Here is a 27,067-nt window from a genome sequence, read left to right on the forward strand (position 1 = left end):
CATCACACAAATTCAGAAAGCTTTCCAGGTATATGTATGTCCTCCCAATATTTGCCCCATCAGGCCAGCTGATTACGGATGGAGGCAAACCGGCCAAGGTATCAAAGATCTTCATCGAGGGTCCTGGGTGCCCGACCCGAAGATAGCCTCGAGACTAGAAATCGGTAAATTGGTCTTGGAATATTAAACAACGATATGGTCAGTGCTTGATTGAACAAGATGGGTAGATGAGAAAATGAGAGGCGAGGAAGTGGAAGTAAAAGCGGGGGTGTGATTGGACATGTAGGAGACATGAGTATAACCTCATATCAGACGAGTGGAAATATTGGGATATGTGATTGCGGACCAGACATTGTGATGATGGGTGTAAGTAGACGTGGTGGGCCTATATAGCAATCATTGGGAATTCGCCGTGATGTGGGAAATGTTCACTCGGCTTATACCAGGAAATGGCTTTAGCGTTCAATCTCCCCTAGGGGTACGATTTCTTTTGGTACACGCCGTATGAGGTTTCGGATCAAGTGCCTAAATGTGGTTCCGAACAGTATCCATTGCAATGCACCCAACAAGGCTTTCTCTTTGCTCTTTAGGAAGGTCGTGTCGGCATGGATACCTCTACCGTATCGAGATAGTAAGGTGAGATAAGTCGAGTCTTGAGTGTTTTTTTTTCTTATTCTTTTTGTTTTGCGGGAAAGGTTGCATCTGTTATCTATCTTTATTGCGAATACATGATGGGTAGTGTAGAACGAGATGAGATCTACACTCTATATATAGTGTGGTTTAATCTCAGCCCCCTTGAAAGACTTTAGTGGCAGACCTTGAGAGGAAATAATTTGAAAACAAGCTGGTTCTTCCTTTTACGGAAGTCCTATCGCATATGCTAAAAGTGCCATGAAGTCTTCCAGTGTACTTGGCGGCTAGAAAACTTGTCGGCATAAGATGAACCAGTGACCTTATCTTTTGACAACGTATCCGCACGTGAATAACTCTACTATGACGGCTTTGATATGGCCAATACACCATATACCTTACTACGGTGTGACGAAGGCCTAGCTTTCAATCTTGGTCAGCATCGAGTTCGAACTGAACCAGTTTCTCCCGTATCTCGAGACTTTGATAGATGACCTGTGAAGATCAGGTCACAGTGTACCTGCTCATGAATAGGAGCTGCATGGAGGTTGGACGTACGAGCTGATCAAATGACCGAAACATGGCCTGGCGAATATCTCCATACGAGCGGCGAACTTTACCGTCGAGCACAGAGCTCATGGGCTAAAGGCACGCCAACCATACGCAATCATGTCTCGGTTATTCGAGCGGTTGAAACGCAACTAAGAATGCCCAGAACGTCCGCACATAAGCGCATGTTGTCCTCCAGAACATTAAGAGTAGAGAATCTAGATCATGAAGCCATAAAAGTGGAAGTCTAGTGCTAACAAGTTACTCCATACAATCCAATACCAACATATGTCAAGCAAGTAAACCCCATGTGCATTATGTGCATTTTGTTCCCTCTCTATAAAAGGCAATCGAGGGAGCGCATGAAGTGAAAAAGAATGAACAGATCATTAAGTTTTTTTAGGCCCGTACAAGCTTGTCAGGCTCCTGTTCCAAAACAAGCTTCATCTTATGAAGGAAGGCCTGGGCCCTCTTCTCTTCCGACTTGGGTACCTGAAGGCTGAAGACGTTGGGTCCAGAAGTGGTCAAACCGGGGGCGGCGGACTTGCTCTGAGCAGAAGCAGCAACGCGCTTGGAGGGAGCGGCGAGAATATCGATGATATCAGCCTTGCGAGCTGCGCGCTGAGGGGCCACGAAGGAGCCGAATGTGGGAGTATAGGAGCCGCGAGATTCCTTGCGAGTGACCTTGTCAAGACCGAGAACTTGGTTGAAGAGCTCATCGGCAGTAGGCTGGTAGTTTGCGGGAAGGGGTAGCTTCTGGTTGGCGATCTCGGTGGCACGGGCAATGAAGGTTGAAAGAGGGAGGAAGACGCCGATGGTCTTGTGAAGCTTATTCTGAACATCGATGGCGGCGGACAGAGAAATAGGCGCGGTGACAACAGCTACGGGAGGAGGAGCGGGAGCATCCAGCTTCTTGGACTGAGCCTTCTCGGTAGTGGCCTTGACAGCCTCGGTGCTCTTGGCAACCTTGATGTTGCTAAGGTCGAGGTGCGACTGCTTCTCGAACCTCTCGGAGACGGTGGACGGCGTCTGGGCGTTAATCTTACCAAGGTAGGCAAGAACGTCACCCTTGAGCAGACGGCCGCCGGGGCCGGTTGGGGTGATATCCTTAACGGCAGCGGCGTCAATGCCGTTGACCTTGAGTAGATGGGCGACGGAAGGATAGTGGGGGTATTGCCTCTTCGGAGGCTTGGGAGCCGACTTGGACGAAGCCTTCTGAGGAGCGGATTCGGGGACGGCAACGTTAGACTGGTCCGCGGTGGTCGGTGGGGGAGGTGCCGAGGGTGCTGACTCGGCTGGCTTGGACTGTGGGGCCGCGTCGGCCGGGATCTCGAGAGAGCTAATGTCATCTCCTTCCTCCGCAATAACAGCTATCCGGGCGCCGACAGCAACACCCTTGGCGCCATCGTTCTGCATGATCTTGACCATGACACCGTTATCCTGCGCCTCAACGTCCATAGTGGCCTTGTCGGTCTCGATTTCCAACAACACGTCACCGGCAGAGAACTTGTCGCCCTCCTTCACCCTCCAGGTCGCGATATTGCCCTCCGTCATTGTCGGCGACAGAGCGGGCATGGTAAAGTTTTGAGCGGCGAGAGCGGCGGCAGAGGTCCGGAAACCTGTTTACATGACATGTTTCTCCAAGTCAGTAAGTGATGACCTCCAAGACACCTATAGTATGCATCATGTTGACGGGCAGGTGACGGGAGGCGAGAGAACCGACCTCTGACGGAGCGCCCTGCCATTCTGGCAGAGATGCGACAAGCTGCTGTTAGCGAAGCCATGGCGGACGATTATGTGGTGTTGTCGCAACGAAGACGTGGAATGCGTGGTCAACGTGGATATCGCGATAGGGCTGTGGTGGTTTCCAACAAGGAAATCGAGAATGGGGTTCGTGGTTGCTGCTTGCTGGGGATCTCCAATTGAGCCTTATGCTTGACGTATGTCAAACGAGTCAGGTTCAATGCTAAATTCCACCGCGAGGTCGACGGGATGGGCAGCGGGCAGTGGATCTTTTTGTCTTCTTGTCAAGAAGTCTGGCTGCGGACCCGGCGGCGACAGAAAACGGACGGGAACCAACCCAGAAAAAGCTGTCGCCAGCTTGTGGATGCTGGTGAGGGTCGATGAGCGACATGTTGGGGAAACGACCGTGGGAAGCTTGGGCCACCCTCCAAATCCTCCGATGAACCCCCGCCGCGCCCCATGTCCCCAAACCTCTTTGGGCAACCATTTTTTTTTTTTTTTTTTTTTTTTTTTTTTGGGCGACGTCTTCACCATCACTGGCGTGCAGCACCCGAGCAGCTGTCTCTGCGCAAGACGCGCGCTACACTAAAAACTGGAGCCAAATTTCAATGGAAGTTGCCCGGGGTTGTCATCATCCTCGCGCTACTGTAGTGTAGAGTCAGCAAGGGTTGGGACATCCATGTCCTCCCCGGTCAGCCCGTCTTCGGCCTCCAAATTCTCCCCTGCAGCCAAGAGCCGGTCCCCACCAGCGGAGCCCCATTGCGGACCGAGTTCCTGAGGGGAATCCGCTAAAATATTCGAGACCTGGAAGCGGGGCCGGGTCCGAAGATAATCTGACGAACGGTTTTGTAGTGTACAAGCCCCGAAACGCAACGAAACGGCAGCAGGTGGCCGGGCCGCACCGTGATCCAGTTTCCCTCCCCTCCCCGCCGTCAACTGACAAGGACCCGGACCGGAGCCGCTCGCCCTCAAATCCACATAAACCTCGTTGCCGATCTCCGTCCCCCGGCAGCTACCCCGGCGCCGTACAGGACTACCGCCCGTCATCCAACACAACACCATGGCTTCCATTTCCAGTAGGCTCAGCAGCCAATTCGTCCTGCTTGCACACCGGACGGCGCCATGTGCCAGGACTGCATCTCAAGCCTCGGGAACGCGTTTCGTCCTGGTCTTCGGCTCTGGCTCCGGCTCCGGCTTCCGCACCGCCCAATCGGCACGCTTCTTTGCCTCCAAGGCTAAGAAGGCAGCGAAGAAGCCGACCTCGTCATCCACCGTCATCACTACCGTAACCGCTCCTCCCACTGTTGTCCCCGCCTCATATGCCGAACAGCTAGCGAAGAAGGGCCGGACCCTCCTCTACGAGGCTCACTCGCACGCCTGGTTCCGCTTCGCCAGCTTCACCACCGGCAGCTTCTGCATCGCCTACTCGCTCTACAACTACTGGAGCGTCCACCTCAACCCTCCGGCGGACCTATCCACCTGGGTCCCCTATGCCTACGGCGTCATCTGCGCCATGACCATTGGCATGGGCGGCTACTTCTTCATGGGCTTGCGGCGCATCATCCGGCACATCGAGGCCGTGCCGGCCTCCCAGGTGGTCTCCCAGATCACCGACGGCGCAGCCTCGGCCTCCACCAAAAAGTCCAAGGGATGGGCTGAGCTCCTCACCAGCAAGCCCAAGGCCGTTCCCGTCACCACCCCTACCCCGATTTACCTCGAGGTCGCCTACAGCCGCGCCATCCCCTTCTTGCCCAACAAGAAGGAGTACTACCACCCTTCCGAGGTCGAGATGCCCTTCCGCATGCAGCTGCTGTGCGAGAAGCTGAACACCCTTAGCGCGCAGAAAAACGTGGGCAAGAACCTCCCTACCACCAAGACCGGACAGATCATTGCGGCGAGCAAGCAGAAGGCTGCTAGGGAGAAGGAGCGCAAGGAAAGGATGCAGCATCTGCTTACCCTGCCGTTCAGGGACGCGGCGAAAGTGTTTCGCGGGGCGTATGATGGCCTCAGGAGGTCGTTCTACCGTGAGGGCTTTGCCAAGGTCTATCTGAGGGGCGTGGAGTATAAGTTGGACATGACTTCTGGATGGGCGCTGGATGATGGAAGGGCTATTGATCGGTTGGTCCATGTCAAGCCGAGTGCGAATATTAGCGCGTATTGAGCGGGCGTGCTTGGAAAGGTGAGCCGGGAGGGAAAGGAGTTGCGGTTAGGTATGCCCCCCTGACCCGCAGGACACGATACCGTTCTGCATAGACTACTGTAGCATCAACATATGTATAATAACACGCGGATGGTATGGAATCAAATAGAGGAAGGAATGGAAAGTTGACTTCTAAGGATCAATACCTTGGGAGTGTGTCCAAAGCTGCTGACTCCAAGGCTTTGACGAAGGTAGGCAGCATGTCTCGAGTCGCTTGCCCCTTCAAGTATTTGTTCATGAAGCCCAGATCAAAATGTTCTCAAGGTTGGGGATATATGATTGGCAAACCACTAGCGAATATTTGTACTCAAAAAGCATATATTGTAACACTGTGCCCAAATGAATGGGTGTCGAGTTGTCCTTCCGCCTTGGGTCGGCTGGAAGTTACCCATGCAGAAAGCAAACAGTGGAGGAAAAAGAAAAGGAGCCAACAAAGAAAGAAACAAATGATGATGAGATGTTAAAGCTCAAGTAATTTGAATCATTTTGCAGCATGTAAAAAGAAAGCAAAAACATGGGACCTGGGAGGCTCGAACTCCCGACCTCAGGATTACTCTGACGTTAAGCCAGATCATACAGGGTATGAGACCTGCGCGCTAGCCAACTGCGCCAAGGTCCCTTGTTATAGTTTTTCTGTTTCCACAAATCACTATAGCATACACTTGAAGATCATGGTTGCTCGGCGGACAGAATCTCGCTCATAGCATTAACAACATCCGTTTCCGAAGTGAAGAACATTACCTAGGTAGCGATAACTTGACATATAAACCCATTTCAAGTGTCACTCTTCCACCACACTGACGGAACCGAATGTCTGCCTCTTTTTCTATGAAAAACGGTAGACTTCTTCTAGCTGACCTTGCCTACTGATTTGTTGGCTTGAAATACTATAAACAGTCGTGATAGAAAGCAACGCTCAGCCGCCAAGGATTTTGGAAACGCACACAATCGATCCTCCACCATCCTCTCTCCCGTCAGGATGTCCTTCGACGACTCCAAATATCCCTCCCTCTCAAAATTGCGCTTCATTTTGCCGACTCAGAACCACCCCTCACACGCTCCTCCTAGGCCGTGGCGAGAACAGTGTTCATTGTCGCAATCCTGTTACGACGCTGCGGGACTGAGTTCATGCTTCCACTTCCGTCCTGTTGTTGATGCTGTTCCTCTCTCGGCGCAGGTGTAACACTGGTGTTGGTGAAGACGGCATTATCTTCAGCCAAATCCACCTCACCATCCATGATCAAATCAGTCTCCCAGCCCTCCCAGCCAGGCCTGTCAAACCCATTCGGCCTTGAGGCACGCACATGCTGAATTAGCAGTCCTTCCACCTCGATCGCCTCCTTCGGCCAGCGAATATCCTTGCCTTTGAAGCCCTTGCTCTTCGCCTTCAGCATCAAATCCGGCCTAAACAGATGCGGGTACGCGCGCTGTATAGCCTTGAGCGCCTCTCCACTGACCTTGTCGACAGAGTCATAATGTCGCAACTTGAAGAACGGGCCCGCGAACACCGTTTTCAGACGCTCCTGCTCCTGAAGCGGAAGCAGTCCCAGCTTGAGCAAGAATATGTCATACTGGCAGAGACTGGTCCGACACATCCACGACCCGCCCTTAGTCTCGCGTTGGTACAGGCCTGCCATGGCGGCCACGCAACCCAAAGCGCCGGTGCCGTAGTCCGACATGGGCATGGGCGGCACGCTGGGCTCGTTTTCTAGTCCCATGAACTGGCCCTGCGCCCACGCGATGCCCGTGACGCAATCGGCGATCTGCTGCCAGCCGCGACGGCCGGCCCATTCGGCTCCGGGTACACCTGTTCCGCCGAAGCAATCTTCGGCTACGTAGACGAAGCCGTGGTTCCCGCGCTGCTGGGCTAGTTTGGCCAGCGATTGAGGGTCGCAGCCAAACTTGGCGAGGGCGCCGGGCCGGTATCCGTCGATGAGAACGTCGGCTTCGGCGAGTAGGTTCCGAAATGTTTTGAGATCATTCTGGTTGCGAAGATCAAGATGGGTAGTGTGCTTGCCGGTGTTGACGTCGACTTGGAAGAAGGGCACATCAGGAAGTTTGGGGCCGGTCACCTTGAGCACTTGAGCCCCGTGGGCGGCAAGTGAGCGGCCAATGGTCGGACCGGCTATGACGCGGCACATCTCGATGACTTTGATGCCACACAAAGCGTACTGAGAGACATTTGCGGGCACCTTCGGCCAGAGATGGCTTTGGAAGTTCGTCTCCGTGGGTGTGTGTGGCGGAGTTTCCGGTACCGTCGTTTGCTGTACCTTGATGGCCTCGACTGTGAAGGGAGGCAATGCCGATATGACCTTTCCGTGAGTGGTTTCCAGGAAATTTTCCCACTTAAGGGCCTCCACACCAGCTTGTCCGTGCTTGCTATTCATATCCTCCAGTTCCGCGACAGTAAATCTCTTCACGGCGGCTTCAATTGTGTCAATACACTTTTGATAGTCGGTCAATCGGGGATTAAAAGGCGGAAGGCCGATCATGCGGAGTTGAGTAGTAGCGTCGAGTGAGCCATGGATATGGTAGTATCTGCCATCCTCCTTGGTCTCGTAGAGATTCGCGGAAAGTCGACGATACTGTATGGACTGAGCCTGATTGTAGTCGGTGTCTATAGTCCAAGTTAGTGAGATGGCGGCGTTCTTGATCCTATGTAGTAACAACTGGCTACATGGGAGTCGCAAGTGAAGATGCCTTACCTGGAATCAACCCCTTCGGAGTCTGACCCTTGCGCTTGCCGTCAATGGTAGCAAGGTAAGCCGACATTAGGAAGCAGGCTGCCTTGTCGAGATCCACTTTGATCGATCGTGAGTTCTTTCCATGACGAAGGTCGCCAATGGCAGCAGCAGCACATGCCTCAAGGGCCTTGATGGATGCTATGGCATCTTGTTCTCGGCAAGGGCTCGGGAAGTACACTTGATCCCCATGGTTGGAAGGAACGAACGTAACGTTGCCGGAATAGGAGCCAAACTCTTTGGGGATTTGACCTTTGCATTGCTTCAAAAGCTCGTCAAAGGCCTCTGATGCGCCAGTGGCGACAGAATAAGGTCGGGTAGCCGAGCTGTCCATGCTGTTGGATGCTGAGTGACCACCGGTGCTCAGAGTATCGGGTTGGGTGGATGAGACACGCATACTAGGCATGTGCAAATTACAGTTGAGGAGTTTCGTGGTAAAGGAGAGAGAAGAGGGAAGAGTTCGGAAATTCCTGCAGCCATGGGTTTCTTTTATAACACACCTGCCGTGCAAAACTTCAAGGTTTCCCAAGTAAATGGCCAGTGTTCACTTTGCGCTCTCGCTTTCCAAGGTCGCTTCAAAGGTTACCGAGGAGCACTGTTCACTGACCAGTCCCCATGATCGTACAATGTCGAGGTATCATCCATCGGACCAAAGGCAGGCGGGGGAATATGAGTGAAGGGACCTATTACCGCTCCACTCTTCAAGATATGGTTTGAATCCGGTTGGTCGACGAAGGAAGCGGACTGGTTCAGAGAAGAAGTGGCAACAGAAAAATATGAGAGGGAAATGTGATCTGTGTGTTAGTCTGATATTACCCCGAGCTCCCAAACACATTTTACCCACCATGACCTCATCAAGGTTGCTTCCACGTCTCTTCAAATGCTATGATTTTCTGGTTCATGTCATATCAAACAGACCTAAGGGAACTAAGTGCTAGGTGAAACAGCAAAGGGGTGCGGTCAGACGCTGTTCATCCGACTAACGATCCCAACTTATTCCATAGATATATCTACCTAGGTAGCTACCTAGCGAAGCCCGCGAGGCTAGTGAGGCATCCAAACCTTTTTTTTTTTTTTTTTAAAAAAAACATCATGACATGCACATTCGGACTAGTATGCATCGACAAAGATTCTGCACGAGACCTGGATATTCTGTTTCAAGGACATAATGTCCCGGCAGTTCCATCGGGACCTGGCAGGACATGAATGCCAATGGGGGGTAACTCGGCCGTCTCTAAGAGGTTGAATAGCATACTGGCCCTCGGCTCTTCGGAACGCCGTCACGAGGTAAAGAAGGGCCACGCTACTACGCTGCACTCGACCGGGGGGGCAGTTTCTGGGGGCAAGGGAGCGGCAGAGGCTGTTATCTTTTTGGATCTCTTGGGCCGGTCACACCAGATAAACCCCAGCTTGAGATGAACGTGCGGCGAGTGTGCTGCACTCCGCACCCATCTACCCGCACATTGGGTGCTTGAGACCGTTCCCAGACGTGGGGGATCCGTGTGTGATGTCGAGTGTTGGCCTGTAGGGAGTAACCGAGGAGTTATGGTACCTGGTATCTTGCATGCACGTTCACCGCATGTTGAACAGTTGAAGTCTGGGGGCGACCCGTGGTAGCTTGGACAAACCACAAGCTGCTTCGAATAATGTCATTTTCAAAGGGTTTAGATGCAGGTGTGGGAGCTCAACAGCCATGTAATAAGGGCTCTCAGCACGTAGAGGAAAGTTTTTGCCCTTCTTCTGATGGTCTCTGGGAGACTGGACAAGGTAAGTCCGGTCACACCTGGCGTAGCAGTTGCGCTTTGATATCCAGAAGGCAGAAAGAGCCGCCTCAAGACAAACCTCTAGTGTACTCACCCGGCAAGCTTTGGAGTTGGGGGCTTGGAACGCTTTGCCGGAGCTGGGCCGTGTCACATTCCGTGTTTCCAGACTCCAAGGGGCGACCCGTAAGGACCGGGTATTGCATCGCAAATGAAGAATAGCAAAACCTGAGCGAACTACTGGCCTCGGAAAGATGAGAACATGGAACTAGGCTCAAAGACCCTGTCACCCAACCCTCGAAATCTGCATTCAACCTGAAACTACTCTCATGCCTGTCGATCCGAACGTGAAGAAGTATCCGAAGCCATAGTAAAAACGACTGATCGACTTTTTCTTCGCTTTACGCTGCGAAGTGATCGGATTCAGATGCCTTCTATTCGCCTTGTCGAGGTGTGACTTGAGGTGATGAGTGAGACGCGTGTATCGGCGGACTAGTTTTGCATGGTTAAAGCAGTTACGTATAGAGATGCCGGGGAGGCTTTGGAAGTGATTTGCCAGCTTCCTTCCTTTCCACCGGTCATGCTCCGATGCGATCCATGTCCGAAAGCATGAAGTGGGTGATAGGAAACTACCAATGTGCATTCATGGTTCACGCGTCATTTCAAGAGTGAGAGAGATGATCTCGACTCGAAGAAGGTCGGAAGAGGTTGGAGTTTTGGGCTTATCAGGACTTGTTGACGAGTTATTGCCGAAGCAAGCCAGCAGCACCAAGATTGGTAGGCAATGAAGTGTGGTATTCCGGCAAAAGTCCAGAAACGGGAAACTCATGTGTTGGATCATCAAGCTGGACTTGATCAGGAGGTTTCCGAGTTGTGGTTGTAATGTAATCGTTAACGGCACGTCCAAGATATTTGCGGGGAAACTGTTAAGGTCAGCATTCACCATAATCCCTCGACATGCTCATCACTTACACTACTACGCATCCACAATACTACATCTCGAGGGCTCTCCGGTCTTTTCTTTTGCCGGGGCGGGATGAGAAGTTGAAAATCAGCTCTTACTTGCCTCGTGGACATGTAATCAGCGTCCGTTGTTGATGATTGGACTGATGATGTTGGATGTTTTGAAGAACTCGAGGACACCCATGATGTTGTGACTCCAAGATGGCATGTCAGATGATGCCCCGGGTAAAGGCCCGGACGGAAGGGCCGGCGGAAACACCTAGCCCAGGGGCGAGTCTAGGTGCATTATCCGACGAAGTACAGGACCCTTTCCGTCATCCATAGAGCAGAGACAGCACTTAGCCGGCGGATCTTCTCTCCACTCTCAGAGAAACCTCACCTGGCTCTAGTCTAGACCCACACTTCCTGTCTTCCATTTCTCAGTCTCATTCCCGTCAGATTTCCAACCTCAAGACTTCAAACTTCAACTTCAACCCAACAAAAGTTTTTGGTTGTCTACATATTCTTTACGTCAACACACAACCACCCTTCAAGTTGGGTACTTTGCGCTTCCTTGACGGATCCTACCTCTCGATTCCAAGACTCGAACAGAAGAAACGGGTTCAGCCGACGTAATGTATCACGCTGCACAAACTTGCAGTTGCAAGGCGCCAGTGCCGCAACCTTGGGCAAACATGAAAACACCTTCCTATGGACTTGGAAACTGAGCATGGTCGCGGACCTCTTCTTAGACGGGACAGCCGGCCTGGTCGAGCTGAGAACACACAGAATTGAGGCAACCAGATATGGGACATTCCTTGCAGCCCTGGTCGTATCAATCCCCGGCTGTGTTCCCGAAGCTGACCTCTGCCTTCGAAAACAGGCGAGACAGGATTCCCGAGGCCCTTGGGAGCAGTGCTGATTCCGACACGGGCACCGTATGCCACTCACAAAGGTGAGCATGATGGAAGCATCATGTCCGTGGCGCTGATGGCATTGGCCGTCTCTCAATGGACGCCACAGGCAAGCCTCTCCGTCGTCAGGCTCAGGGCCTTCAGTGCCATTATTTCTCCGTGATCCAATACCAAGGCTTTCGCTTGGCGCCTCGCCGTCAAGCACACAGACATGCGGTGACGGTGGCCGGGGACCAAGGACATGTTCGGTCTATCTGTTGTACAACTTGCTGTACGTATGTACAGAAGGCACTACAACGTCGGTACAGCCGTCATCGGAACCTGGAGGTATTTGAGTGCCCTGCACGGCGTCCTGGACCATGGTTTCTCGACACAAGAAATATACGGTGCACAGAAGCAGCAGGTTATTTTGGTACGGCCCGGCCTCTAGCAGAGCTATTGCTCTGTCGACTCAGCTTGGAGTCTCGACATCTGGACGCTTCCCGTACTTAATTGCAATATCGGCAAGGTAGTGCTGCAGCTGCCACGCTAGTCGTCCGTCCGGCTGTACCTGTTATGGCGGTACCTTCTCCTCCATGCGTGCAAGTCCGAAATCATGCCTAACTGAGCCAGCCTTCTCGTCACTGTCTAAAACTACCTACCTACCTAACAAAGACCTATGCGAGCACTTATTTGGGTTTGGGTATCCTTGGGCGCAAAGCGACAGAACCGCTCGAGTGCTAGGTACATGGACAAACCACAGATCGATTATCCATTTTACGACATACGAACCATTGACAGACAGTACGAGAAGGCAAACAGACACTTGGAGCCGAGTCCCTCTCTTCCCATCTCCTCTTCGTGTCTCCTCCGCCCCGTAAAGGATGCTTTTGCCTCGCTTTTTCTTAATCATCCAACAACTCGCACCCTGCTCCGGATTCTAGCTTCGTTGCTGATCACGGCTCCATGTTGCGTGACACGTCCAAGGTGTTCTACGTTTGAGCACCGATCTCCAAGCAACTAGGCTCTAGGCCACGACAAAGTCCAGATCCATCACCCCGGCCCGGCCACGGCGTATCGGATCGTGCCAATAGCCTCCGGTACCAGAATCTGTCTTTACGAGCTCCAATAACCCTTCAACCCCCGGGCGACCTTACATACGCTGATACGCATCTTCCGATCATCTTCGCTCCACTCCCGGCTTTGCTACCGGGGTGTCCACCCGTGCATCATCCGCTCCGTTACCCAACGGCCACCGCGCCGCTTCCGCTTCCCATATCAGTCGAGGCCCAGTATCCGCGACTTCGTTGAACCCCCGCTCCGCCCTCCGGCCTGTCCCACGTTGTGTGCTTTCTCGCCTCTATCCCGTTTCAGAAAGAGTCTTTACCACCCGACCAAGGGATGATTGTGCTTATCACTCCCTAACCTATTTCGTCATGACGCGACCGAAAGTGCCTGACGACAAGCGTCAACGGACAGCCCAGGCTTGTGACTCTTGCAAACGGCGGAAGCAAAAGGTTCGTTGTTTGTTCGACTTGTTCTATCTATCTTCACCGGTTCTCTGTCGCCCACGGTTCGAGAGGCTGAGATATCCGATTTCATTCATGTTGCTTGCCGGATCAATGTCTGCCCCAAGCCATAACTCTTCTTACAAGCATCCTACTCTCGGGTATCAGATTATGCCCTGGGTGCCACAGACCCATCGCAGCACCCTTATCATTAGCCTCCCGAGTCAGCCGATTTCCGTATGCGGCTGGGATACAACATCCTCTTATCTTTCTGGGCCTTTCTGAGTTCCGATGGATACTATCGCTTCTCAGACTCTTATTCAAGCACTATTTATTCGCGATCTTCTCGTCTTCCTGAAGTTCGCTCGCCTCCATAGACCTTAATACACACTAAAGAGCACTCCTTCGAGCATGCACTAATACAATTCTTTGGCAGTGCAATGGTCAAAAGCCCTGTCAGACCTGTGTGAAGAGAAGATTGAACTGCTCTTACACCCCAAACAGCGCCCCAGAGCACGGCGCAGGCGAAACCGTCGGATCCCCTACTAGACGGAAGCCGAGAGAACCTTCACCACAAGCCATCCCAGCTGCTTTGGACGCCTCAACAAGGCCTCTGACCAATATTGGGAGTACCGATTTCAATCGGCCATGGGATGAGGTGCGGAGTCGGGGTCTAAGAAGGGAAAACTCTTCCATGTCCGGCCTGGCGGAACCGCTCTCTTCAGCTTCGCTCGAACATCCCGGGAAAACGTCCCTTTACAGCTCGGGAAATGTTTCTGGCCGAAGCAGTACATACGGGCAAGCAGAGGAAGCAACTATCTATACCGAAACCAGGATGTTACAGGATCAGACGGGTCGACTCCGTAAGTTTGCTCACTTAATCCTTGGTTTTGTAGTGCTGACTTGTAAGTCTATATCGGGGACTCGTCTACTCTCTCTATCCTACAACTGATTCGCATCATCGTCGAGAGTACTGCGGGGCCGATCCTAGGGTCCGACTTTGTTCATGATCCGAAGCGGCACCGAATCATGGAAAACATTATTGATTTTCCTGAAAATACCAAGCTCCCATGCTTCCTACCGGACAGAGAAACCGTGCACGTTCTGGTTGAGTCGTATTTTACGAATGTGAGTAGCGACGCTTGTCAATCTTGAATGGTTGTTAATCGGGGTTCTTAGACACGGGGCTTGATCGAAGTTTTTGACAAGTCATCATTTTGCGAAAGTATCGAAATCATCTACGCTGATCCCCTATCGGCCAGCAGATATTCGACATGTCACCTTTTCCTTGTACTCGCATTGGGAATGCTTCTTTCGGCCCCTCAGCCAGGCAGCCGGGAAGAGGAGATCATCAAGAAACTGTACGACGCAAAGCAGGATATGGCAGAACTCTTCTATCGAAGTGCCAAGTCCATGTGCGATCCCGAGTACGGGTTCGAAGATGCCGACTTTTGGTCTATTCAAGCACTTTGCTTGATGGCTGTTTACATGCTCACGGTTTCCAAACGAAATACTGCATATGCATACTTGGGTGAGATTCCCTAGTCTTGCCCCCAAACTCGGATCATAGGATTGACATATCAATACCAGGCATGGCTGTGCGGTCTGCCTATGCCTTAGGTCTCCATCGAGAGGAGACAATGCATCCGCTTATCTACCCAGAATCGACGCAAAGAGAGGTGAGACGGAATCTATGGAAGACGTTGTTTATCCTCGATCGGTTCCTTGCCGCATCCCTGGGGAGACCCGTTGCCATCGTTGAAGAGGATTGCTCATGCAAACTTACTACTAATGATGATATCGCCGACTTATCAACCGTAGGGGAAAATGGACCCGAGTCATTGCACTTTGGATGCCTCGATGCCTGTGTTAAATCATGCCGTGTCATTGGCGTAACACTCCGTGTGTTTTCAAAGCGAAAGATCTCCACCTCGGTTGTCCAGGATATCGCGAACATGGCCAAATATTGGAGGCGGCCCTCACTTGCAAACCTGACGCCGCAGCAATCACGAGAAGGCCCGACAAGCCCGGAGCAGGGTATAGCTGCTCTTCACGCCAATCTCCTGTCATTGCACTCTCTTATTCTCCTGACCAGGCAAATATTCATTATGCACAACTGGAAACTCGACCAACAACGCTCTGGGAAGGCAAACCCACCCTTAAACCGAGAGTCTCATATGGCCAAATTTTCCGAAGCCTGTGTTGTGGCATCTTACCAGACTATTCAATTGATACAACATGCCAGAGAGGATGGGTATCTCCCACAAAGAAATCCTTTCTTCATGTAAGTCAGATCCGTTTTGATCCTTAATGATACATTCGAATCTGATCTGACGCGTCTCAGCTATTTCCTCTTCGCTGCGAGCCTCATCGTCCTTATGAATCAGTTCACCTCACTCTACTACGCCGATACATATAACAAGACTATCACCGACGCGATTTCAACCATGAAATACTGTGCAGAAATTGACCCACAAGCAGAGAGGGTGCTCGAAATAATGGAAAACTTTGCACAAGTGGTTGAGACCTGGACTAAGGATCATTCGCATGCCGCTCCAGTCCTCTCAGCGGACCTTAGCTGCCTTTATACCAAAGCATCCAGTTCTCGCATGTCACGGGAGAATGGCAGCTCAGCTCCGAGTGTCCCGAGTCCCGTGGACCCAGCAGGCTCAAGAATAGGCAGCATTTCACACCAGCCTCTTGTGCCTTCACCATCCTTTTTGCGGCCACAGAAGGCTCCCAATGTATTTATCCCGACCCCTTCAGCCACTGTCCCGGGAGTGGTAATGAACGGAATGTCTACAGTATCATCGACGACTCCACCTATGGCACCTCCACTCGCCCTACGCCCTGGTCATTTTACTCATTCGCCCCCTGAAGTATCTGACGAGTGGGAATTCGACCAACTCTGGAACAACTATTTACAGCTCACGCCGCATGTTTCAACAGCACCTGAACTGGCTCATATCGCTCCACAGTTTCTTCCCCCGAGCACGGCTGTTTCGTCCGATCCATACGAGTCATATCCTCTTCGGGTCGATCCACATATACCATCGTCAGGGTTACGCGGAAGCGTGCCAATCTATCACTTTTCAAATATGGGTTAACATCATCATAAGGATGTAGCGACGCTGAATTAACCCCAGATCTGACGGCCTATCCGGCTCTACGAACGCGGCGATAGCCATGGTTTAAGCTCAACTCGTCTGAAGCCAAACTATGAATGGAGGAAAGGTTTGATTATACTTATCTCCATCGATGGTTGAAGACGAGCCATCTGAATGAAGCCTGTTAAAACGAAGTGGCCAGGGGATCTTTGCCAACAAAGGAACACCGATATACAGAATCAACCTATGCGCCATTGTATGCCTCCCCAAAGCTCTATACCATCCGCCGACCTACTGCGTTCTCCCATACTCTAAGGCCTAATCCTCCCTGCTCAAAACGAAATCATACTCAAGATACCAGCGCGCCTTAGAGTCTCCCTTATGAGGCAAGAACTTGACCACCAACTCATCCTTGACCGCGAAAACCGCATCCTCCGTCAGATATTTGTCCCGGCTATCGAAGATTTGCGTCGTCAGCGGGCGATGTCTTCGTGCCGAAACGACGAAGTGGATATGACCCGGCCTATTGGGGTTCCGATCCAGCAAGGTCAAGAACCTGCCCGCGGGACCATCAAACGGAATCGGATAAGAAGTCGGCCGCAGCGCATAAAACGCAAAGCGGCCATCTTGGTCAGTCTTGAACCGACCCCTTAGGTTCATGTCGGTCTGGGACTCATCCTGCTGCTCGTAGAGTCCGTTCGGCGCGGCAAGCCAGGTGTCGACAATAGCACCGGGGATGGGCCTGCCGTCGGTGGACAGGACGCGGCCTGTGATGTAGGCCGAGTCTGCGATGGCTTGGCTGAACCAAGGTGTCTCGGGCGTCAGGTTCTTGACGATGGAGCTGCCGTTGGGTAGTAGAGGCGCGTTGTGCCTGTAGAACGGACCCAGGACTGCTGATGGTGTGCCGGCGTTGGAACTGGCGAGCAGGTTCGAAGTGATCTCGTCGACGAGAGACTCGAGGCCGAGAATGTCGCAGAGAAGTTGCGTTTCGTTGCGTCGGTCGTTGGAGATTTGGCCGCATTCATTCAGCTAAATGGAATGTTGGTCAGAAACAGCCAAAGTGATCGCGAAACAGGCGCATCGGAAATCACGCACCATTTCAACGGCTGCCTTCCACTCCGGGACTGTCAGGTTGACTTCTCGGGCGAAATCGTGAAGATGCCGTACAAGACTGGGCATGATCTGTGCCAATCTTGGATGCGCCTTCGGCCCCGTGGCAGCAATGACCTGGTTAATCAGAGACTGGCCATCTTTCACCGATGTGGGGTGAACTTCTTCCGGGGTCTGGTCGTCTGAGTAAGTGATGCCCATTCTCAGGTTCAAAGTGGCGTCTTTGCCGATACGAAAGTTCTCCATGATATCGGTATTGGGTGCTTGGCCACACGAAATTTCAGTTTCGATGTAGAAGATGTGGACGGTATTGATGATATCGATCGATCACGCGGAACGCTATATGTGTGTCCAAAGTCGATAGGAAGGTTTCGCATCCACAAGCATCGGTACGACGAGAAAGTACTGAGAAGAGGTGAAGACGCACGTTTTATATCAAAAGTTTGGGCATTTGTTTGTTGATGGTTATTCTTCGGCTCGTGTACCAGGATCTATCGGATGGACAGGGACGGCTGGAGTGAAACGGAGAAAATTGAATGGCCATGTATTCATTCACGTGGTATCATGGGCCCCTTTCTCCTTCCATCCCAGCTTCACACACAAACGACAAATTGGTTATTGTTATCCCATCAATATCAAACTTGCGCATCGAAACTACAGTCCAGTACTGGTTTGTTTGTTAGTTCGAGACCTTGTGTCAACTTCCCTATGCATTTTCATAGCTAATTCATGCGTAATCTTACCTTAGATACGCTATTTCTAATACTCAAAATGCTATATTAAATCCTGCTAATGCCTTTTGTTCTTCGTACTAGCCATTTAGATTTGTTTTTTCGAAGTTGAGGACTACTCGGGATAGATTTCGTCTATGTAGTATACAGAGTACGGTACAGTACTTAGGTAGCGTACCGAGCTAACAAACAAACCAGTACTGGATTGTACAAGAGCTCGAATGCAACAAACGCAACGCACTCTTCCGAGTTTCATTCCGGCAACTGGCGAACGAGGCATGGTACAGATCGACTATGATAAGTTAACCAACGAGAAGAGCACACAGAACTCACTTCTCTGTAGTGTCCCGTCCAGCGACAGGAGTTGGCGCGGGAAAGCGGGAGATATTAGTTTGTGTGCTTGGAAACATGCGGTGTTGATACACAAACACAAGACTTCCACAAGGTGGCTTGTCCCAGACTGGCGGGATGGAAAGAAGTTCTCACTGATACACAACATCCAATGACGATGTGGCGGTCTCATTGGCAATTTCAGGAGCTGAGAATTGGCGAATAAAAAAAGAACAAATACATAAAACACATGTATAAAAGCCCCGGCAACAAAATGGAAACAGCTGAGCTCGAAGCAAAAGCAGATGATCAGCCTGTCATATTTTGCCTTTTCAGAAGAAGGGCTGGTCGATTGCTGGGCTGACAAGCGCATCGCCTGCCATGCAAGGTCCCGCAAGTCACAAGGGATGAAGAGAATCTCGGCCGTTGGGTCGGCCTGGTCGGCATGCCAACGGTTCATTGAAGGAAAGCCACCAATTCACCACTACCGCTGTTGGGCAATCATCCAGGGGTTGTTTGAAAGCTTCGGACGAACCCCTGTCAAGGTGCCGAAGAAAAGCAATCATGTGCGATGCCGTTTGTGCGGGTTGCGGTGGCCCTTTTTTGTTCAGTTGATGAAAGGTGGTATGTTTGGCCACAGTACTCTGTAGCAGTTTTCTTGCTTGTTCTTCCTGATATCAAATCGCTCCTGATATCTCTCTGGAGAACGCCGATCATACGGCTTTTGTTTCAGATGGAATCTAAGCGATGAGAAATGTTTGTTGCTTGCTAACTCCCGAGTCTTGTTGACAGATCGACAAGCTATTGTGGTGCTTACTTCGCCAACGATCTGTCCACCATCGTCCAGTACAGTAGTAACTGCAACTGCTCCAGACAGAGTGAAGGCACCAAAATATTCAGCACTCAAGGGTCGTCTCACGAAAGAAAAGCGGCAGAGCACTCCATCGCGATCTTTCAAAGATAGCGCTATCGACGCAATAGCTGGAGGATCAAGACACCGCACAACGGCGGAGATACGGCACTGAAAGGACGGTGGCTGGTCACATCGTGCCATAAGAGCGGCATTAAGCATGGGGGAGGCGGGTGATATGCCCCGTGTCAAGGATATCGGACGTGGGCGTGGACGGGGGAAGGAGCACCTTGGTGATAAGGAGGGGGAATTACGCATGCGGCTCGGCTGGAATGCCATGGCTGACTGTACCGTAGGTACCTAGAGGAGGCAAAGTCTGTTGTTGCACAAACTTCTGGAGACGAAATTGGTAGGTAGGCGGGGGGCTTTAGTGGCTTACTTGTAATTTGTACATAGCGAGGATGGACCTGGGCCCGAATGTTATGAAACTCAGAACTCGGCCGCGTTCTTCGAAGCATTGTAGTGTAGAGGTAAGTACAGTCCACATCAAGGTTGTGCTGCGGATAGCAGCTAGGAACTGAGATGGAAATCAGTAGAGGTAGCCAGCCAGAGGTTGTCCAACGACGAACTCTTGAATGTATAGGTACTAGAGGTAAGTACGAGACAGACACACTGTTGGTGTACCCGACTAGTACCTAATCTTCAGTTCAGTTCACTTGCTCAAAGTAGGTATACAACTGAACCGAAACAAGAAACACCGTACGCTTCCTTCCTCCGCCTCTCCCAGCCGGCAGCCGCTCCTTCCATCTCACTGCAGGCAACTGAACCCCATAAACCCCCCACCCCCTCTCTCTCTCTTTCCCTTTCCCTCTCTCACCTCTACGAACCTTACGTACAGGTACCTCTTTGACAGCCAATAACCAGTTGACCAGTTCAATTCAGTTCTGGTCGGATAGCGCAGCCACTTGTCCCGCTATCAGCTCTGCATCTCCCACCGTGGTCCCGTCCGACTTCAAGTTTGATTCTCGGACGGGGCAGATCATGTGGCCGGGTTTCTTTCAACTTGAAAACTGAAAGGGACACTGCAGCCGATAGCGTGCATCGATGACACCGCGGGATTTGCATAGAGGTACTGACCAGGCTACTTGGCCGGTGAACGAAATGACTGGTTGGGCTATCTGTTGGCTGGCACTTTTTTCTTTTCCGTCTTTCCTTGTTTCCCCCAAATCTCTGAGCTTGTATTAGTATAACACGGTCGTAGTATTTTACCCTGACCCTCCTCCTCCTCCTCCTCCTCCAAGAGCCCAAACCCTCGGCCCGAATGTCTCTCCTTCCCTCACTCTCTCTCTTACCGCCATCCCCTTGAAGTCCAACGTGCCTTTTACCACGTCATTTCCCCACCAACTAGGCGGACTAATCTCGTTGATCGTAAAGGCGAAAAATACCACCAGCGTCGCCAGCGCCAGTCCCAGATCGAGCCCGCAACTTGTCAAGAAGTTCAACCTGCTCCACCACCCAAAGTGCCTCTTGCGCACCACGTACTGAAACCCATACCCGACGATGCCCCAACTCAAATAGTTCAGCGGACTCGCAGGCGGGATAGAGCCCGCACCGCCAAAGATGACGGGCGCAATGACGTAGCGCAGCCATGTTTTTGTGTGCGGATTCCGCTTTTGCGCACGACGGAGGAGTAACCAAATAACCAAGGGCACGACGGCTCCCAGGATGAAAAACAGGAACAAAGAAGAGTAGATCTGGCCCGGGGAGAACATCCGGGCGGGACCGATGAGGCCCCAGATGACGCTTGCGGAAAAAAAGACGCGACCGCCAGGGCAGGTGAAGTGTTGAGGTTGGGAAGGGGTGCAGACTTCGGGGATAGTGCGGAGGGCGTAGTTGAGTACTAGGATTTGAATAATGCAGGAGAAGGTGGTGGCGACGACTTGGGCGGAGAAGAGCACGCGGGGGGGAAGTTTCATGTAGTGACCAAATTTGAGGTCGCCGACAAAGGTGAGGGCTTGGGACATGGTTATGTAGCCAAAGGTTTTGAAGCTGTTATTTTGCAAGGGGTGCGGTTTTGGTTAGTTAGGTATGGATAAAAGGGACAGAGAGCAAGAAGAAAGGGGGGAGGCCTCTTACATCATAAGTGCTAGAGGGCGGCCTGGCTGGATGTATCCAAATACAAACTCGGTCAACACGTTCAGGCCGATTTGGTTGTTGGTGACGGCTTGGATGATACCGATGGGAAGGGAAAAGGCGAACGAGATGAAGACGGCGAGGAGGAAGGCCCACCATGTGAGGTTGGTTTGCCAGCCGAGAACGGTGAAGAAGCCTAGGGCGAGCATCTAGTTCGATGCACAGTGGTTAGTTCTACATGTTATGTGTTAGTCAAGGCAAAAATTCGTACTCACCACTGCAAACAGCGACATATACCACCACGTCGGGGCCTCCTTGTACTTCCTCATCATCTTCATATGCACGTCAGGCCTCTCGCTGGTGCTGTTTTTCCATTGTCTCCAGATTGTTTTCCCATGATGTAGGTACGTGTACACTATCAGTGAGGATATGGCAGCAAAGGACAAACCGTACGCTATGGCAAATGTCGTACTATGCTCACGTTAGATCACAGCTGTAGGTTGAATCACACCAAAAGGGAGGGGGCGCAACGTACCTGAGAAACAGAGGCGAGTAAGTGTTATACGCCGCCTCATCGAGCGTAAATTCCTTGCTAAGGACTCGTGAAACATCATATGTCTTGCCCGTATTGTCATAGACGTTGGAGTCGCTCATCGGCAGGTACTTACCGTACCACGCTCCAGTGTACTGCAAAAAGCTGGCGGCAACTATGAAAAATATCACGACGCCGGCCAATGTATTGGCAATTGCGTGCCTAACTGGAGTGTTAGCATCGCCTTTTAGAGAGTCGAAGGCGTGGTGACATTTGATCTTACCATGGAGGCACCATAGGCGAGCCAACATATCCCGTAATCTGCGCCCAATCGAACGTGATCGGAAGCAGGGAGAGGCCCGTCGAGTAGCCAAACAACTGGTTGACGACAGGATTGTTTGGTGCCATCCAAGTCACAACGGCAAAAGAGCTAAGGAACTGTGCAAAGAAACCGGGGATGAAGTAGTACAAAAAAGAGCCGAGGGTGATGTAGGCAAACCACCGGTACCGAGGAATTGAGCCACCCATTATTGTGGGATCCTTCTTCTCGTTCTGCCCGTACATGGCGTGCATCAAGGTAACTCCCACGAGGTTTCCCGGCCAAATCATGGAAGCTGGATAGACTGGATCGATGATAGTAAAGTTAATGAATGAATCTGTAACCTTGGAAATCATACACAACTTACCGAGAAATCTTCTTAGCATTCCAGCAATTCCATAGCCCAGGCTCTGCGTCGATATCGTAAGGAGAACCCCCCATAATAGGCCGAAGTCCTGCTTGTAGAACACCTTTTGGGCCAAAATGATGTCGGTAGCGTAGGCCACAGAAAAGGAGACACTGGCCATAACAACAATGACAGAGTGTTCCTTGATGTTGAAAGGTCCCGGGTTCAGAGTCCACCTTTTACCAAAGGTGTTGAACTCACGTTGCGGCATAAACCTGGCCCAGCCATGTCCCAGCGGCCAAGCGATGATTTGGGCAATAAGTGACCCGAGACTGATTGATGGGGCTCTCAGTGAGAAGATGGTGTTCATTGAAGCCCCAAGAAATATGAGCCCAAGTCCAATGGTCCACGCCCTGATGGTGTTACATGGCAGGTCTTGATCAAAGTTGAGAACGGCAGCTCGGACTTCTGGATAAGGTGAGTTCTCTACCTCTTCTTCCTCGTCCTCACTTTCGCCGAACTTGACCCCTACTTGATTGTCGTCGAAGCTAAGGGACTTTCGAGTGAGATCGCGAAGTTTGTGGCTGTATTCGGCAGGCAAGTTTGGGTCCAAGAGAAGTTCGAGTTCGGAACCATCTTCGTCATCGGCGCCGTGGGATTCCTGCCTGCGATGACCCCCTTGGGAGGAACCGGGTGCGCCGTTCCAAGAGGAAGAGGGTACCCCGATATCTTCCTCGCCTGCTTCCAAATCGCCCGACTTCCGGCCGCTCATAGATGCCCTTCTGTCTTTTAGTTCAACGGCTTCCATACCGTCTATGGAAGCACCTGAAGATCTGAGGTTCGAGTAGGAGGTCATTGCTTGGAATGCCGCTCAAGTGAGCCTGGGAGCTGTTATCGTTCCAATGCTATACTCGCAGTCATTTCCAAATCCGAGATATCCGTGATAGATTCGGTTCAGGCGTGTAGGTAGGTTTATTGGTATGTATGTAGTTGTCAAGTATTGTGCAAGTGAGTTCCCTTGTGAAGACAACAAGGTCAAAGCGGTCCAAGCTGCAGCTCCCGCAGCACTCGTACGTCAAAGGGGTGGATCCTTCCGATCTCCTGACGAGCACGAGACCCTGTAGTCGAGCTGCTGATGTTGAGAGGTGTGTAGGGCAATGAGAAGCGAATCAATAGGGGAGGAAAGGGAATGTAGATGATCTGGGTAGGTATAGAAGATGCATGAAAGCTGTTTGGTGGTGATGGCTTGATGCTTTGTTGTCATGAAGGGTCAGGGTTGGCACATGTAAAGTGGGCCAAACAGCTGTCTCTTATTCAGCCCTATACAAGTCCCTTTGCAGATTTGTGTCAGAGGGCAACTCGGAGATACCTTGGATGTAAGTAAGGCAATATGCACAGAATCGGTAAATCGGACAAACATTGCTACCTCTAGGGAGTTTGGGAATAATTTAGATGAAATTCGATGCCCAAGGTGGCTTTTGGATGTCGTGAGGCGGCACTCCTAACCCCCTTGCCTTCTTTCAGGGAGCTTTAGTGTAGTGTAGGAGACTAGTGTAGGAGCTGAGCTGCTGAAGGTGAGTGACCCGAAACAGAAGAGGTTCCACATCGATGTTCAGATAGGTACCAAGCTCCACTATCATGCATAAAGCAACGCTAAGCCTTGTACAGATATGCACGTAATGCGATTCCTGCACCGTTTGTTCACTGTCAACGTCGCTGCTCAGAGCTCCTCTTCACTTTATGCATATTGACATAACGGTCTTACCAGGTTCATCAGTCACCGTCCCCGCCACGCAGTTGGCCTCTTTTTATATACCCTTGACTGACAAGAATAACATGGAAAGATAATGAGACGCGTGGTAGTGACAGGCCTCGGTGCCATCACGCCCTTGGCCGTCGGCATCCGTCCCACCTGGCGCCGGCTCTTGGACTCTCATTCGGGCATCGTCAGCGTCGCCGACCTCGAGCCCCAGGACAAATGGAAAGAGCTCACCAGCACCGTGGCCGGCCTTGTTCCTACGCCTGCGAGGAACAAGCAGAATGTTGACGAGCAGCACACTTGGAAGGCTGCGGACTGGTTGGAGCCTTCAGACCAGAGACGCATGTCTCTCTTCGCCCAGTATTCTGTCGCTGCTACCGAAATGGCCCTGCAAGATGCTGGGTGGAAGCCCACGAGGCAGGAAGACCTTGAAGCCACAGGTGTCTGCATGGGAAGCGGAATCGGTAACTTGGATGACTTTTATAACACCAGCGTCACGTATGACAAAGAGGTAAGAGCGCACACAGGTTCGACCTTGAACCTTGGGTACCTCCGTGATGTACGAGTCTAACATGCTTATTGTATTGTAGGGCTACAAGAAGGTCTCCCCTCTCTTCGTCCCCAAGATTCTTATCAACCTCGGGGCTGGCCACATCGCCATGCGCTACGGTTTCCGTGGGCCCAACCACTCTGCCACCACCGCTTGTACCACCGGCGCTCACTCCATCGGTGACGCCTCCCGCTTCATTGCCTTTGGCGACGCTGATGTCATGGTCGCCGGCGGCTCCGAGTCCTGCATTCACCCCTTAACTTTTGCTGGCTTTGGCCGGTCTCGCTCGCTGTCTACCGCATACAACCACGATCCGACATCTGCCTGCCGACCCTTTGACAAGGACCGCGCCGGCTTCGTGGTATCCGAGGGTGCTGCTGTCCTCATTCTAGAGGAGCTGGAGCACGCCAAGAGGCGCGGCGCTAGGATCTTGGCCGAGCTGAAGGGGTATGGATGCAGTGGTGATGCACATCACATGACGGCGCCAAGGGCTGATGGCTCAGGGGCATTCCTGTCTATGAAGAGGGCGCTCATGAATGCGAGTGTTAAGCCGGGGGAGGTGGACTATATCAATGCCCATGCCACGGGGACGGCTGTAGGAGATGCGGCTGAGGCGATTGCCATTCGGTCGCTGATGATGGGTGAAGAAGGAGTGGACGACGAGTCAAGGATTACGGTAAGCAGCACCAAGGGAGCGATTGGTCATCTTCTTGGGGCGGCGGGGGCCATTGAATCAGTGTTTTCAATCTTGGCCATTGCTGAGGTGAGTGTCCGGAGTGTAGTGCCTGAGAGTCGTTGCCTCTGCTAATATGTGACCACAGGGAGCCATACCCCCCACTCTCAACTTGACCAGTCCCAATGTCGGTGTTGGATTCAACTTTGTCCCTGTTCAGGCGCAGCAAAAGGAAGTCAAGGTGGCCATGTCCAACAGCTTTGGCTTCGGGGGCACCAATGCTTCCTTGGTATTTTCAAAGTTCGAGTAGCCATCATATTTTCAGGGAGATGCCGGGTGAAGGCTTCTTTGCCAAAGTTTGTCCTCCCACCTGTCTTTATCCCTTTTCCTACCTACCGCAGACGCGCATTAGGGGTGCATTTTCCGCATAGAATTCCCACAGGACGGATGAAGTTCACGCATTGCATATAGAGTTGGTAATATCGCAATACACAGTCATCTCTGATCTATCGAGATTTGTTAGACAGCTCATAGTATTGTGCACCAACTCAAACTCCCTAACATACCACACACGATAGAATTGAACGGCAGAGAAGACAAGTTCAAGAAGTCGTTATCCTCCTATTTGATCTTCTGGACATTCTGTCAAGGGTTAGGGTTCATGAAAGTACATCAATCATACCACACGCTCTCCCCCCATTTACAAGTCAACAGAATACAGCAAAAGCCTCATCGATATGGAGAAGACAAGCCGGTATCACAGTGAATTCTGTCCGTCCGTTTTGGATAAGAGCTTCAAGCTTTGAGGCGTTGGTAGCAGATGTAATGACAGTGGCCAAGAGACTGTAGCAAGCACAGGATGGAAACACCTCCGACCCTAACCCTGTGCAATCACCGGCAGACATTTTCAGTTTGGGAGCATTGTCCATCAGAAGCGCCAATTCACCATGACGGCATAATGCGAAAGTAAAGAACCATCCGTCCTCCATCCGAGATCCCGGAACTGCTGCCGAATCCACCAACCTCCGAGCCCCGAGCCCAGAGAAAAACATAGATTCCCGTCAGCTTCCCGGCACGAGCAATACTTCCCCGACCAATGGCTTGCCCCAGCTGCAGATCCAGCCTCGGCCTCCTCCTCCCGAGAGGACCGGCCGCAACGTCGACCCTGCGCCAGGGTCTCTTTGCCGAGAGCACCACCGCGCGCGCCGCGCTATCCTTCTCCCAGTCCAGCAACACCACCGCCCGCAGTACGAGAAGAAGCACAAGCCTCCTCTCACAACAATCTCGACGGATACACACAACGCGCCAATGCCGTGCTGAAGGCGGCGAGGGGAGCGGCGGCCTGGCTGGTGGCTTCCGCAAGCTTCTGGCATCCGTTGCCGGCAACCAGAGCTCATCCTACATCGCCTATGGCGCCACCCAGCGCATCTACAAGGACTGCGCCAAGCAGGCCGACTACACCATCACTCCCGAGGACAGGAAAGCCGGAAGGGTGAAGGAAACGGCGGATGGCGAAGAGATTGGTGTTGGTAATGGGAGCATTTGGCACGAGAGTACGTACAATGAATGCGCTCGCTTTTCTTGTTTCCTTTCTCAGAGAATACGCTCGGCCCAACATTTTATCGCGACCCAGTAAATATCAAAGCTAACCAATCTTTTTT

General features: G+C 51.9%; 10 protein-coding genes across 10 annotated transcripts in view; 6 read left to right on the top strand and 4 right to left on the bottom strand.

The window, feature by feature from the left end:
* Positions 1 to 1,350: 1,350 nt before the first annotated feature.
* On the bottom strand, positions 1,351 to 3,279 carry NEUTE1DRAFT_116929 (uncharacterized protein; the record flags this gene model as incomplete). Its single annotated transcript, XM_009852535.1, has 2 exons — positions 1,351 to 2,798; positions 2,903 to 3,279. 2 exons carry the CDS (start codon positions 2,961 to 2,963, stop codon positions 1,579 to 1,581), a joined length of 1,281 nt encoding a protein of 426 aa, XP_009850837.1.
* A 645-nt stretch (positions 3,280 to 3,924) lies between these two features.
* Positions 3,925 to 5,263, top strand: NEUTE1DRAFT_62911 (uncharacterized protein; the record flags this gene model as incomplete). The annotated part of the gene is made up of 2 exons (XM_009852536.1): positions 3,925 to 4,516; positions 4,583 to 5,263. The coding sequence occupies 2 exons, from the start codon at positions 3,983 to 3,985 to the stop codon at positions 5,081 to 5,083; spliced, it is 1,035 nt and encodes a 344-aa protein (XP_009850838.1).
* A 923-nt stretch (positions 5,264 to 6,186) lies between these two features.
* Positions 6,187 to 8,197, bottom strand: NEUTE1DRAFT_41519 (uncharacterized protein; the record flags this gene model as incomplete). Its single annotated transcript, XM_009851960.1, has 2 exons — positions 6,187 to 7,739; positions 7,828 to 8,197. 2 exons carry the CDS (start codon positions 8,195 to 8,197, stop codon positions 6,187 to 6,189), a joined length of 1,923 nt encoding a protein of 640 aa, XP_009850262.1.
* Positions 8,198 to 11,575: 3,378 nt separating this feature from the next.
* On the top strand, positions 11,576 to 11,814 carry NEUTE1DRAFT_100641 (uncharacterized protein; the record flags this gene model as incomplete). The annotated part of the gene is made up of 2 exons (XM_009852537.1): positions 11,576 to 11,675; positions 11,765 to 11,814. The coding sequence occupies 2 exons, from the start codon at positions 11,576 to 11,578 to the stop codon at positions 11,812 to 11,814; spliced, it is 150 nt and encodes a 49-aa protein (XP_009850839.1).
* Positions 11,815 to 13,995: 2,181 nt separating this feature from the next.
* Positions 13,996 to 15,922, top strand: NEUTE1DRAFT_41238 (uncharacterized protein; the record flags this gene model as incomplete). Its single annotated transcript, XM_009851935.1, has 5 exons — positions 13,996 to 14,094; positions 14,146 to 14,497; positions 14,557 to 15,250; positions 15,311 to 15,819; positions 15,894 to 15,922. The coding sequence occupies 5 exons, from the start codon at positions 13,996 to 13,998 to the stop codon at positions 15,920 to 15,922; spliced, it is 1,683 nt and encodes a 560-aa protein (XP_009850237.1).
* Positions 15,923 to 16,391: 469 nt separating this feature from the next.
* Positions 16,392 to 17,384, bottom strand: NEUTE1DRAFT_81593 (uncharacterized protein; the record flags this gene model as incomplete). The annotated part of the gene is made up of 2 exons (XM_009852538.1): positions 16,392 to 17,102; positions 17,127 to 17,384. The coding sequence occupies 2 exons, from the start codon at positions 17,382 to 17,384 to the stop codon at positions 16,392 to 16,394; spliced, it is 969 nt and encodes a 322-aa protein (XP_009850840.1).
* Positions 17,385 to 19,314: 1,930 nt separating this feature from the next.
* Positions 19,315 to 20,168, top strand: NEUTE1DRAFT_109942 (uncharacterized protein; the record flags this gene model as incomplete). The annotated part of the gene is made up of 5 exons (XM_009852539.1): positions 19,315 to 19,450; positions 19,551 to 19,624; positions 19,738 to 19,746; positions 19,801 to 19,819; positions 19,993 to 20,168. The coding sequence occupies 5 exons, from the start codon at positions 19,315 to 19,317 to the stop codon at positions 20,166 to 20,168; spliced, it is 414 nt and encodes a 137-aa protein (XP_009850841.1).
* Positions 20,169 to 20,322: 154 nt separating this feature from the next.
* NEUTE1DRAFT_81596 (uncharacterized protein) lies at positions 20,323 to 23,280 on the bottom strand (the record flags this gene model as incomplete). The annotated part of the gene is made up of 6 exons (XM_009852540.1): positions 20,323 to 21,143; positions 21,231 to 21,436; positions 21,503 to 21,590; positions 21,763 to 21,981; positions 22,043 to 22,382; positions 22,446 to 23,280. The coding sequence occupies 6 exons, from the start codon at positions 23,278 to 23,280 to the stop codon at positions 20,360 to 20,362; spliced, it is 2,472 nt and encodes an 823-aa protein (XP_009850842.1).
* A 970-nt stretch (positions 23,281 to 24,250) lies between these two features.
* NEUTE1DRAFT_81600 (3-oxoacyl--synthase) lies at positions 24,251 to 25,909 on the top strand (the record flags this gene model as incomplete). The annotated part of the gene is made up of 3 exons (XM_009852541.1): positions 24,251 to 24,694; positions 24,774 to 25,496; positions 25,555 to 25,909. 3 exons carry the CDS (start codon positions 24,272 to 24,274, stop codon positions 25,714 to 25,716), a joined length of 1,308 nt encoding a protein of 435 aa, XP_009850843.1.
* Positions 25,910 to 26,377: 468 nt separating this feature from the next.
* The window catches only part of NEUTE1DRAFT_129617 (uncharacterized protein), a gene marked incomplete at both ends in the record, with an annotated part of 2,518 nt that continues 1,828 nt past the window's right edge, over positions 26,378 to 27,067 (top strand). The window contains one exon of the mRNA XM_009852542.1: positions 26,378 to 26,959. Coding sequence (XP_009850844.1) covers positions 26,503 to 26,959 — 457 coding nt within the window. The remainder of the gene's footprint in view (positions 26,960 to 27,067) is intronic.

This window comes from Neurospora tetrasperma (genome assembly GCF_000213175.1).
Source record: "Neurospora tetrasperma FGSC 2508 unplaced genomic scaffold NEUTE1scaffold_3, whole genome shotgun sequence".
Taxonomy (NCBI): domain Eukaryota; kingdom Fungi; phylum Ascomycota; class Sordariomycetes; order Sordariales; family Sordariaceae; genus Neurospora; species Neurospora tetrasperma.